General features: G+C 40.1%; 1 protein-coding gene across 13 annotated transcripts in view; it reads left to right on the top strand.

The window, feature by feature from the left end:
* The window catches only part of tenm4 (teneurin transmembrane protein 4), a 179718-nt gene extending 168138 nt beyond the window's left edge, over nucleotides 1-11580 (top strand). For 11 of the 13 annotated variants that reach the window (XM_033631116.2, XM_033631115.2, XM_033631113.2 and 8 more), the window contains 2 exons: nucleotides 131-273; nucleotides 8590-11580. In XM_033631116.2, coding sequence (XP_033487007.2) covers nucleotides 131-273; nucleotides 8590-9348 — 902 coding nt within the window. In that variant the 3' untranslated portion in view covers nucleotides 9349-11580. The remainder of the gene's footprint in view (nucleotides 1-130; nucleotides 274-8589) is intronic. The other 2 variants (XM_033631117.2, XM_033631118.2) reach the window with 1 other exon arrangement.
* The last annotated feature ends 1899 nt before the right edge of the window (nucleotides 11581-13479 follow it).

The raw sequence follows: 13479 nt of genomic DNA, 5'->3' as shown, positions 1-13479 counted from the left end.
CAACTGTTAAAATTGAACAAATCAATTTCTAGTGTTTTTTATGGTTTCTTTGGAGCCAGAAATGATTGTGTCTATTGAGATGACAGTATATGTAAATTACTGCTTCACTGTGCCAATCCCTCCTCTGCAGATGTGAACAGCTGGTTGGTGACCTTCGGCTTCCAACTGTACAACGTCATTCCTGGCTATCGCAAACCGAGCACAGAAGCCATGGAGCCATCCTACGAGTTAGTCCGCACCCAGATCAAGACACAGGAGTGGGATAGCACTAAGGTAAAACAGTCATTCTCACCTGGTTCCACTTTTCACCTTACCACGGATCACCTTCTATAACTCTGCTCCCCATTTCCAACATCATTAGCAAGATGACATGCTCTGCATAGCCACACTCCCAGAGGAGCTGCCAGCTATCAGGCCAAAACACAGCCCAGTGAGCCAGGTCCCTGCCCCTAGTCCTCATCTTGGGGAATGGGGTCAGGCTAAACAGCTCTTGTAATTGTCCTGCCATTAGGGAAATTCACTCTCCATTCCCTCCACCACTGGCCATTGATTTCATCTCAGCCTTACACCGTTAGCCAAGGTCTGAGAAGTAGTAGACATGCTCTGATTCCCGCGTTTATCAGCCCTTTTAAGTTGCCTCCAACTCACCTGAATTATTGAAGAGGCCACTGTTGTCTTGGGTTTGGTTACAGTGAGACGGGGTGGATGAATGCCACCCATCAGGAGGCTAGATTCATGTTGAATGACACTCTGGCTGCTACCTCAACACATTGGGTATTTGTTATAAACATTTGTAAGCCTAAAAGCTGCTAGGATGATACAATACAGGTTTATCAAAATCTGGGACCTATGATCTGAACAACCAACCACAATAAGCACACCAAACTGAGCATAATGAACAAAGAAAGCAGTGATGTGACAGTATGCTATAATACTATATATATCCGTCGGTATATCAAATTTTACTCTCAATATAACCCTTTCTCTCTCCTTAATTGCATGCTTTAATGTGCTTTCTGTGCATTCAAAATCATGAAAGGAATTTCCAGTGTTACTTGAAGCATTTCAGAACAGCATGGTCAATAACACATGAACACTGTTATTTCACAGGTAATATAAGAAGTGTAAAGCCATAATAGTATGAGTCCCAGTTATGTGTACATGTAGCATGAAGGGTTTCTGTCCAAGCCCCCTGTGATTGACTCATGCTTGTGGCTTGTGCCTGACACTTTACTGAGAATCTCTGAACTCACTTGCAACAGAAGAAATATATAATTGGATCCAAAGATACCCCAGCTGTTTCCATTTTAAACATTCGAAAATAAATATGATGGGATCGTGCCATAAATTAAAAAGACACTTTATTCAGACATACTGTTTCAGTTTTGACTAACCTCAGAGCTCACAATTGAATTAACATTTTAAAATGCCAGGTCTGGTGTAGTCCACTCATGAAGGCAATTTTAGCATTTTTCAAAATGACTTAATAAGTAAAATTGCTTGGGAAATTACTCTCTGTATGATGCGTTGGACTATGTTTTTAAAGTAAAAGTCCTTATCCATAATTTCAGAGAGGATAACTCCACCGCAGCAAGCCAAGATAACAGATTGCTTACATTTTTTACCATCAGTTTCTTGGAAGCACTCTTGACAGGACTTCTATTATGCTAAAATTAAATGAGTCTTATGTTCACTTCACTCAGAAACACTACATAGAAGTAGGTCCATTTGAGTAATAATAACATTGAAAGCTCAGTTTTTTCATCTACACACCCAGCCTTTCAAGTATATATTCAAGAATACCCCTGATAGACTGTAATATATGTATAAGGCTAACAAAACTGAGGCTTTAAATAGCAATGCTATCCTAGATTTAAAGGTTTTACTCATGTTTGTGAGGGAGCTCTTCTTTCAGCACAACTCTGGAGTATAAACTGTGCATGACATGAGGAAATATTGAGATAATTAGTATACTGTGTATGAGCCAAGGCATGATATTCTTATTTAGAATTCCTGCTTAAAAAATGGTCCTCTGGAGACCCGTTGAAGTCATCAACCTAATGGCCACTTTAAAGAGGAGCTCTTCAGTTCCAAACTAAATCCACGTCTATCATTTAAAGTTTTTAGCCCCCAAATGTCATTAAACTGAGCAATGATATCACCAATGATCACAATCTGCACAAGAACAAACTGCCAAAAGCAGCAGATGACAAGTCGAAGGATTTCGAGGGAGACACTGCAGCACTGCATCTGTGGAGCTAGCTTCTGAGGTTGATGCAAACACATGAGCACTGTTATCACAGAAATGAGAATATTTCACTACAAATTTAACAATGTGCTGGTTAAACTTTAAAAGTTGTCAGGAATTTGTAAATCAACAGGCCAAATCTCTGAGGCTGCAGATCATGCAAGCATGCTGAAACCCACCTGTGTCAATTATGCATCTCCGAGGGGTACAGCTGACCACTTGTGTTCAGATTTAGTCACTGCACTAGAAGGTCAATTGGCCTTACACACAGTTATTACTTCCACACTCTTGCCATCATGCTAGTAGTTGTGTCGGTACAGCTGGAGATATCACTGTCAGGAGAATTCTCCTCCCATAGGGTGAAATGATGGATGGTCATGCAACCCTTCATCTAACTCGTAAAATGGGAAAGTTAGAGCGTTAGTGCATTGTCACCAAAACAACCACCATGACTTACATTGTTGTCACATTTTCCTGTTACATCCTTGTTGGAGACGCATCAGGATACATTAGCATCTACAGTACAAAAGATATGTAGCCCAAGGCACTATGAAGTGTTTGATGTCTCAGACAACAGACAAGGCCCCAACAACAACATCTACATCATGGTCAGAACAAGCAGAGCTTTGAATCACCATTGTCAAGAAATGGGACTAGTTGACATATGGCAATATAAATACCAAAAAGGCTAAGACTCCACATTCTACTCAAACAGACATTCATCTTACCCATGTATTGACCTTTTATTTGCACCTAAAGTAGAAGAATAGTAAAGAATAGTAGACTGCAAAATACTCCCAATGAGTCTCTGAGACCACTCTGCAGTGCTGGTTAACTTGGGATTTTGGTCTAAAAGTGGGCAATAAAAGCTGGAGGCCAAAAAACATCTCTCATTAATGATTCCACATTTGTAGAATTTGTAGAAAAAGAACTGAACATCTATTTGGAACTCAATACTAATCCGGAGGCATCTTCACTAATACTCTGGGACTGTGCTAAGGCTTACTTACAGGGCTGTATCATTGTCTTATCTTGTGCTGAGAAAGAAAAAGAGGCCGAACAAAGAGAATTAAAAAGCAAAAATAAAGGCTCTCAAACAGCAACATAAATCTTAACACTCTGGTGAAGTGTTAAACTTACTCAAACAGACGCTCAAAGCTCTAGATACCTTACTCTCAGGAAAAGCAGAGGGATGCTTACACTATGCCAGACAAAGATATTACGAGCATGGAGCAAAAACAAGCAGTCTGCTCGCATTTCAGCTCTCGTGTGGTATTGAGGATCATATCAGATAAACCAAAAAAAAAAAAAAAAAAAGAGCCAAAACTAATTTCTGAGGCCTTTGCTGCATTTTACAGATCTCTTAACACAAACATATATCCAGGAAGTTGCACCAGTGAAGAAGGAATCAAACACTTTTTAGACAAGATTTATTTAAGAAAATACCTGGAAAAAAGTATAGGAGGAGCTTGGTTTGCCTATAACTGACAAGGACCTTCAGTAAGTAATCTCAAATCTGAAAAATAAAACCCCCTGGCCCTGATGGTTTTGTTAATGAATTTTGTAAAACATTTAAAGATCTAATATCTCCTCTTCTGCTACAAGCACATAACTGTGTTCCAAAAACAGACATGCTTGCTCCATCATGGAGAGATGCCTCTGTAGCTGTCATCCATAATGAAGGCAAAAATCCCACTGAATCTAGTTCATAGGCCCATTTCCCTCCTCAATGGAGTCCAGCAACTGCTATCAATTCTTGCTGACAGATTGAACTAGTACTATGTTCCCCAAATAATTCATCCAGACCAAACAGAAATATCTGCAGACTTCTAAATATCATGACCTGTGCCACTTCTATAGGAAGAGAGGCGATGGTATTGTCAGTCAGTGCTGAAAAAGTGTTTGACCATGTGTCTTTGAAATATTTACTTCAAATCCTAACATGGTTTGCCTTGAGAGACAACTTCATTTCATGGATCCACATTCTATACTCAGATCCTGGAGGTGCAATTGGAGTTAATGGCCACACCTCCCAGCCCTCTACTTTGGAGTGAGGAACACGCCAAGGCTGCTCAATATCATCCACCCTTTTTTGCCATCTGTATTGAACCACTGGCACAAATAAATAAAGATGACATGAATATATCTGAGAAAATAGCGGGAGAGGCTGACCACAAAGTATTACTGTACGCAGATGATGTATTCCTGTACCTGTGCCGTACCTTACCTGCCTTAAAAGCAAGTATAAAACAATGTGGTTATTATTCCAGCTACGAAGTAAATATTAGCAAAACTGAGGCAATGGATATTAACAGTCTTATCCTAAGTCAAACAAAAGCTAACAGTAAATTAAGGTGGCCATCCAAAGGTAATACATACCTTGGCATTTGTATAACCCAACTGCTAGACAAATTATACAATTAAAAATATGACAAAATTGTAATTAATATTAAGGACGATTGGACCCAGTGGTTGTCTCGGCCCATGTCCCTATGGCACTGAATATAATCCATTCATATGCATGTCCTCCTAAGATTGCTCTACTTATTTGACATGCTCCTTGTTGCAATATTGAAATCATTATTCTATATGTTGCATCACTTGATATTCTGCTTTATTTGGCAAGGTAGAAGGCCCAGAATACAGCTTTGAACTGTCCAAGTCAAATAGGGGGCTCGCTCTACCAAACATAAAACTATATTTTTGGGCAGCACAATTAAAACTTATAATGGCTTGGATTACCAATGATTGAAATAGCTGGAATGTAGGACACTGAGAGGTCAAAAAACACTGCTCATATGTGGAGAGAAATACAGAAAACACATTTCACTCATCTCCTTGTCAGCCTTAATAACAATGAAATCCACATCCAATTTTGCACCTCTACAACTAGACTCAGGCTTCACAAATTGGGCAACATATGATCTTTTGTCTATACACCACCTAATGGACTCAAATAAAATTAAATAAGGTTGGCCTCTCTGACAATGCTTTATTCTATTCTAAGTATCTACAAATTAGACAATTTTTCTAACAAATATGACTAACTAAAAACTAATGAAAGCAAATCACCGTAAGCAATAGAACAGTACTTTTTTGATGCACAACTTGTTACCTCTTGTGGAAAGTTGATTTCCTATCATTATCAGATTCTCAAATCAATTGAATCCAGTGACTTGTTTTATGTTATGAATTACTTTAAGAAATTTCTGCAGAGACTTGGTAGGACATCTGTTCTGAATCACAACTGGTAACTTGCTCTAATAGCTGGAAAGAATTAAAATAAAGACTGATAGTGAGACATTTCAGAACACCTTACATAACAGGGAAGATTTTTGGTCATCAGTTTCCACCAACTGCTGGAGGTACTGCGGGAAAACAGATTCCAATTTTGTCAGTACTTTCTGGTCACGTAACAAACTGAAGTGATACTCGGATGAGATTATATAGCTCTCGATTCTATTTTTGAAATATAAATCCCCCAAGAACCATTGGTTGTTTTGTTGGGAGTTATCCCCGAAGGAAATGAAAACACATGCCATTCCTATCTTCTTTGGTTTCTCCTAGTGGCAGTCATTATAGGAATGACTGTACACTGGTTTTAACCCACTCTCCTGTCATTTCATTTATAGGTAGAGCTCTTGTTTCCACTTCATAATATGGAAAAAAACAACATAACATAACCGGTGGCACCCTGCTATGTCAGCCTACTGTGCTAACTGTCTTTGAACCAACAATTAGTTTAAAGAAAATGGTGCTCTGATTTGGTAAATGTCATGATAAATCTCACTGCAGATGGCCAGTCAAGCCTAATTAAATGTTGGGTTCTTTGAAGCGTAAATATAGCTTTAAAACTACACATGGTATATGCTGTACACTTGGCATTTTATTTTATTTTATACAGGAGCATGCCTGCCTCTCTATCTCTTTTCATTTAAGCCCCTATTTTGCCATACTGCTGAATCTGCACACAGATTGAAAAATGCCATGAGGGGCCAGACAGATGAGGTTTGTGCTGCACAAGGCTTGATCTCTCATTCTGGGTTGTGCTGTAGGCTAATTGCACCCCATCCTATGTGAATGATGCCTCTCTGGGAGTGTCCCGGGAGGCAGTTTCACTAAAGTGGAGGACATTGCCCCCTTTCCCCCCACCACCACTGGGACAGCTGACCGGGTCACACTGTTGGCACGGTAAACAAATGTGGAGTGGCATGGTGTGAAGTGTCCCCCCAGGCCATCTCTCCCGAGGGGCCCAACATCACAGCTGCCCCACCCCCTCTTGTATGTTTTCTTTTTATGCAGGATCTGATTCACTGTCACATCAAAGAGTGAGCAGATATGCTGGTCACCGCAGCCTGCTCCACAGTCCTCAGCCCCACCCAATCCCCCAGCCTGTAGCCACCCTCTAACAGAGGCATAGAGAGACAGAATTAGAAACTGTCAGGAGGACTTTGGATGTGACTGGTTGACTCCTCAGGACGCTCACAGCCCCTTATCTTGGGCAATGGCAAGAAGGCACAGTGTTTGAGAGCCTTTTTGTTGCTGCTCAGACGCGTTTAGGCAACTGTCTCGCTGTGTGCTGGCCAGCTTCCATTTCATATCACTCTCCTCATTTAAACATCGCTCTTTCTTCCTGAGGAACATCTTCTTGTCAAGTAGTATTAGGACAAAGTATTAATTTTGGCTCAAGGGAATGTGGTATCTATACAAAGCTTTGATCCCTAAAGGAATAATATATTTATATGCACTAGTTACCAACCGATCCCTGTTTCATATTTGGCACAGCATGGCTGTCAGAAGACAGTAATTTCACCCTTTTTCAAAATATCATGCCTGTCACAAATGATCAGAGAGATTTGCATTTGCTGACAAACACCTCTGTCCCTACCTTGACTATGTGTGATACACCCACAGCTTCAAAGCATCATAGATTTGTTGTGTGCCATTGATAATAGCTGTGAAGTAATACGTCACTATTTACATACATAATGTACTAAAGATGTTTATTTAAACAAGGATGTGGGGTCAATGGAATATTTTCTATACCAGCTGTGAGCTTTTATTTTTACACCTTTAAATTTATTGTTGAATGAATTTTATGACAACATTGCTGTTCTATTTCCAGACCACAGCAACAAACCACCAGGAACTAATGTTTGTATAAACTAGTTCTTAAAGGAACAGTGTGTAGGATTCATAGGATTTATTGCCATCTAGTGGTGAGTACTGCAGATTACAACCAGCTGTGCTAAGCGTAGACTCCCACTTCAGATTCCTTTCGTGTTCATTGTTCAGGAGGTTTTCACCAGGAGCTGATTTATCCACAGAGGTCTCTTTCTCTACAAAGCAAACGGACCAGATGATTCAAACTGGTAAAAATATAGAACAAAACGGTTTCACTTTACAAATCAATTTTTTTCTGACACTGTTCAGCCCAGCACCTGCTAATGTGTGCTCACCTTTTTCTGATTCTGATGTTAAGGAGGTTTTTATTAAAGTGCAATTATCTGCAGAGGTCTATCTCGACTCAAAAGCAAACAGACTCGGTGATAAAAACCGATAGAAAAAGCAGTTTCACATTTACTTAATCTGTGTTATTCCATAGCTGCTCATCGCTGAGGGGCTGCTAACTACAGTGGCCAACATGAAAATGTGAATATGTGTGGCCCTGTCTAGAACCAGTGTTTGGTTTGTCCACTCTGGGCTACTATAGGAACATGGCAGACTCTGTGGACGAGGACCTGCTCCCTATGTAAATATAAATGTCTCATACTAATTAAGATTCTACACTAAAGAAACATACTTATTATATTATATTCCATTCCTGCAAATACATTTTCCTAAATCCTCCACACTGGACCTTTAAGGAAATGTGTTTTTGGTATTGGATACTTTTGTTGCATTCATTTTTTAAAGCAGACCCAGATCATGTTTTTTTTGTTGATTTCCATCACATTAATACCTGAACATTTTACAAAAGGTTTAAATCATCCTCATTCAGTCAAATGTATTTACATAAAGAGACTGGCTTATACTCTGTAGCCATAGCTTTGAATTTAAAATGTTTGAAGTGTTAATGAAGCAGTATGAATGTCAGTCTTGAAAAAACAGCAGCATGTGAAAGCCGACAGTTGCTGCTTAGTCCCCATGCAGTCTAGGATAAAGGTTACAAGCCAATGTGTGAGGTAATCATAAGTCTTGGTACATATCTAGAGGAAGCTATTCACACTGGCAATTGTGTCAATCCACTTCTTGCTCAGAAAGCAAACAAAATATATTTTAGTGTCCATGTTGATGCTGCACTGGCTGTGTGACTAAATAGTAATGTCTTTGTTTTGCAGTCTTTGCTGGGCGTCCAGTGTGAAGTTCAGAGGCAGCTGAAGGCCTTTGTGAAGCTGGAGCGCTTTGGCCAGATCTACAGTGCCAAAAGTGCCGGATGTCCTCAGACAGAGGACAAGAAGATCTTTGCCTCTGGTGGCTCCATCTTTGGAAAGGGGGTGAAATTTGCTATCCGAGATGGTCGCATCAGCACTGACATCATCAGCCTGGCCAATGAGGATGGGCGCCGCATGGCTGCAGTGCTGAATGACGCGTTCTACCTTGAAGACCTCCATTTCACCATCGCTGGAATGGACACCCACTACTTCGTCAAACTGGGCTCAGTGGAGGGAGACCTGTCCCTCATTGGCATGACGGTGGGCCGGCGCACGCTGGAGACCGGCGTCAATGTGACGGTGTCTCAGGTGAACACTGTTCTCAACGGCAGGACTAGGCGCATTACTGACATCCAGCTACAATATGGCGCACTGTGTCTGAATACGCGTTACGGCAGCAGTGTGGATGAGGAGAAAGCTCGCGTGTTGGAGCTGGCCCGGCAGAGATCTGTCGCTCAGGCTTGGGCCCGGGAGCGCCAGAGACTGAGGGATGGAGAGGAGGGCTCGCGAACCTGGACTGAAGGAGAGAAGCAGCAGCTCCTGGGCTCAGGGAAGGTGCAGGGCTACGACGGATACTACGTGGTTTCAGTCGACCAGTACCCTGAGCTGGCAGACAGTGTCAACAACATTCATTTCATGAGACAGAGCGAAATGGGCCGAAGGTGACATGAACACGAGGCTCTGGAGTGACAGACTCAGATGTAGGACATGGGACTTCTTGCCAAAGACAGTTGTGTACATGACCACTTTTTTTTTTCTTTGACTGTGCTCAACTTGGTTTTTAATATACTGTAAAAAAAATAAAAAAGAAAAAACATGGTTGCAATCAGTTGCACTGTATTAATAGAAGAGTGCCCTTCTCCTTTTGAAGATTCTTTAACAGTCTTTGCCCTCCAAGTGCGGCTGCTAGAGGATGAAAATTTGCGATGTCTGTGACTTATTTTTGTGACTCCATTTCCTCGTCCCTGTTGGTGATTCTGTTCAAAGAAATCCAAGAGGAGTATTGGTAATGCATTATGTTCACTGGCTCACTCTGCTGCCAGACTTGCAGATTGTTATTCACAAGCTTGCTCCATTCTGCCTTTTCTGCGCCTCAGCCAAGGAGATTCCTTCTCTTTTAATCACTTCTTTTTTATACTTGAAACCCTCATAGCCCCAGTCATCCATAAATAATGAGAGAGATTTCTGTTGGCAGTAGAGTCCTTCATCAAAACCCCAGCTGAACTTGTCAAAGCACCTTCATTTGTGTGATGTCTTGTAAGTAATTTTTTAAGAGGAGGATTGATACTCATCTGTGGTCTTAGCTTGGAAAGCTTCGGTGCACCCTGACTGTGCATGTTGACGGCCTTCTTTATGAACTACAAAATCAGCAAAACTGCTTAATCAAGCTTAAATTGTATGGTGAAGCCAACAAAGGGATATGAGGTCACTTTTTTTTATTTTGTGTGTATTTTATTTTTTAAATGGATTTCTTTTTTTTCCAAGGAAGAAAATGAAAACATTGAATAAATTGCTCTCTGCTCCTTTTCATTTGACTGTGGTCAAACAACTCGATTATGAAAATAGTGACGAGCCAATCCTGTAAGAAAATACTGTGGAATTAATGTCTGTATTAAACAACAAAAGGTATTTTACAGGAATGGTTTTGAATTATATTTTAGTTTTGTTTTATAAATAGCTATATGAATTAACAGTATAACAAATGTGAATTTAAAAAAAAATGTGAACTATTGTCCCTTTTATTGTTAATTGTTGTACTTGAACAATACTTAAGGGTGTTTCAACACATGGAATAAACTATGAAAGGTGGTTTAGTTAAATCAATTACTGTGTTTTTCATTAGACCGACTGCATTTTACTGATCTTGATTGCATATGAAAGACAGTGTTTGTTTATCAATGAGCTAAAGTCAGTATTCCTCACCACAATGTCCAAACAAATAAAGCTCGGGATGAAAATGTTTGTTTAAAGCGAGACAAAGCTGGTTAAGGAGCCCCATCTCATCAGAGATACATACAACATTAACATATTGGCTGCTAAGACAGATAGACTTAGCGTGGTGTTGTGGGTGAGATGAAAGATACAAATTGCCTTTGCCCTAAGGGCTGCCCGCAGGTCAGCATTGAAAGTGCTTTCATTCTCCGGAATAGGGCTCCACTTGGTCCCGTGACTGGCTGAAATGCATTAGACCTGCAGGTGTACTGGTTCGTGTTTACACACTAAAGGTCGCCCATACAGGCTAACCTTGGAAATAACCCACATGGACACATTCTAGCTCCCACATGTCCATGGCCTCCTCAGTGGAGACTGCAAAGGACAATTCCGCTCATTCGAAAATGTCATTATGTGAAAACTCAAGAGGAATCAAGACCATTTTGGAAATTGTGACATTGATTTGACTTCTGGTACTATTTGAACTATGCCAAGCCACTACACACTCTTGACTCTCTTATCATTTTTCCATCAGAATATGAAATTGTTTGTGTGTGTAGGGGTGGTGGGAGCATGATTGAGTGTCTCAGTCTGTACAAATGTTAAAGCAAACAGTACACGGTTATTATTTTTTTCTGCTGCTGGTCGATTCAGTGAAGTTTTTGTTTTCCAAAAAAAAATATGTATGTTCAACATTATATGAATGAAGGATATTTGCATTGTGGAATATTGCACTGAGAACTGTTGCGTCTTAAGACTGTATCTTTTTCTAAAGTTTTGGACTCATTTTGAGTTTTGGTTTGTTCTCAACACTGTGTTTTTAGCGCTTCTCTTTGACCATGTAAATATGAAGACATCCAAGTTAAGCTGTAAATAAAATGCAAATGTAGATACCTCTTAGAGCTACATCAGTGACCCTGTGTAGTCTTAAGGTAGAAAAAAAATAAAGGGAATATTTTGTGTTTATTTTTGGTGTTTTGTTATATATGTATATACTGTGCAGAAAATATCTATTTTTAATCTTCTCAAATTGATATATCATCAGATAGATTTACTACCGCACATGTGTTTTTTTTGTGAAATTAAATAGCAATATTACTCAGCATATAAATTACAGACAGGTTTTATTTTTCATCTTCATCTTCAGTATAATATACATACATTAATTCTCACCCTACAGCGCATTTAAAAAAAACTTTAATGAGGCTAATTGGATGCAATATGATAATGTTATATTGCACCATGTGCCATTATTTAGTTAAACATGCAGTACCACCTGTGAAGAACTCCATTCACTAAATTCTCACATGGAGTGAACATGTGGCTGGATCTCCAGCACATAAAATACAGGCTGTTAATAAAAACATCTCTACAGTAAATGTATTTCACTGTCATAAGGCAGGGAAGCCTCGAGGGATGCTGCTTGACTATTAATTAACCTGTCAAAGTTGGGGACCAATCCTTTGATGTCACAAAAGCCACCAGGAGACTGTGTGTTTTTAAACTTGATAACTTTGTTGAAACAAGTGGAGCTCAGGGCCTAATCCTGTTAGCAGGCGGGGTGGCTCGGGAGTTAGTTGCCAGTATGTGGTGGCAGCGAGGGAGCCTGGAACATTTACACTCACTGCAGGCAGAGCTGAGCTCCGTGCCCAGAAGAAAGCGTGATGGCCTGTTTTACCTAAGCAGACAGTGCTCTCATTTGTTCTCACACACTTTGCATTAATGCGAGAGGAATGTACCGCTGATCTCTCTGCATGACAGATATGCATCATAGGAAAGGCTCACACCCTGATATTTGCTTTAGTTAGTTTGACTACACAAGTTTTTTTGCAAAGTAAATTTCAAATAGGTGCCTCTCGTCTTCCTTGAGAAAGCCTGAGCCTCTAGCCCCACGTGACTCCTGTAAAGAGGATTTCTTTACAAGGAACAGAACGTCCTGCTAGCAGAGGGAGCCTGTGCAGAATGAATTCTGCTGCAGAGAGGCAAAATGTCCTTTAGCCTGGAGGACTGTAGTCTTTTGGTAGAATCATAATAACAATAACTTCGCCTCAGCCCCTGGTGCAGAGTGGAAAGTTGCCACAGTGCACTCTGATGAGGGTTTTAGATGTGACTGCTGATTAGGATCAGGTCTAATTAATTACAAGGATTTGGTATAACATTTCATCAATTTTGGGAACAATGACTCAACAACAGGCTTTCTTATAACCTAAAAAGCCAAATGTTTGCAAGACGCAATTAGGTTGCCAAATTAATTGGGTCCAAATGGCATGTAATTTATGCATACATACAAAAAGTAGAATGCTGCATTTATTTTCTGTTTTTGCCTTGAGAGCAAAGTGTCCCGTGATGCTGATAGTTTGCACACAGCACTGTGCTCCATCACTGAGACGGTGAGGCAAACAGTATCTGCCACAAAGTGTTGAAAGTAATGACTGAATCACCAGTATTGATGAACGAGCTTATTAAAACCTCACAAATTTGCCTTTGTCATTTGTGCTGTGGGGTTGTGAAAATCTTTCTAATTGCACCTAAAATCGATTAAAGCAACACATGGTGATGGCTACAAATGACTAATGATCTTTTCATCCTAATGCAATTCATATAACACACCAGACAGACCAGTGTCTGTTTTAAAACGGGTGCAGGAAAGACATTCATGTCACATAAATCAGACAATGTTAAAGGAAATCTTTTTTCAGATCTTGTTGTTTTCGTGTTGCTCTTGTCTTTATTTTTCTTTTCTTTTTTCCAGACAGCTGTGTCGGCAGGAATTGGTTTCAGAGTTCAGTCAGAGTTTGACAGCTACACCATTTCTGGCGCACGCAGCCGAACTTTGAAAGTGATCCCATATTCACTTAACACCTA

Source organism: Epinephelus lanceolatus, chromosome 4, assembly GCF_041903045.1.
Source record: "Epinephelus lanceolatus isolate andai-2023 chromosome 4, ASM4190304v1, whole genome shotgun sequence".
NCBI lineage: Eukaryota > Metazoa > Chordata > Actinopteri > Perciformes > Serranidae > Epinephelus > Epinephelus lanceolatus.
Note: the sequence above shows the minus strand (reverse complement) of the source record. Positions and strands in the feature narration are given on the sequence as shown.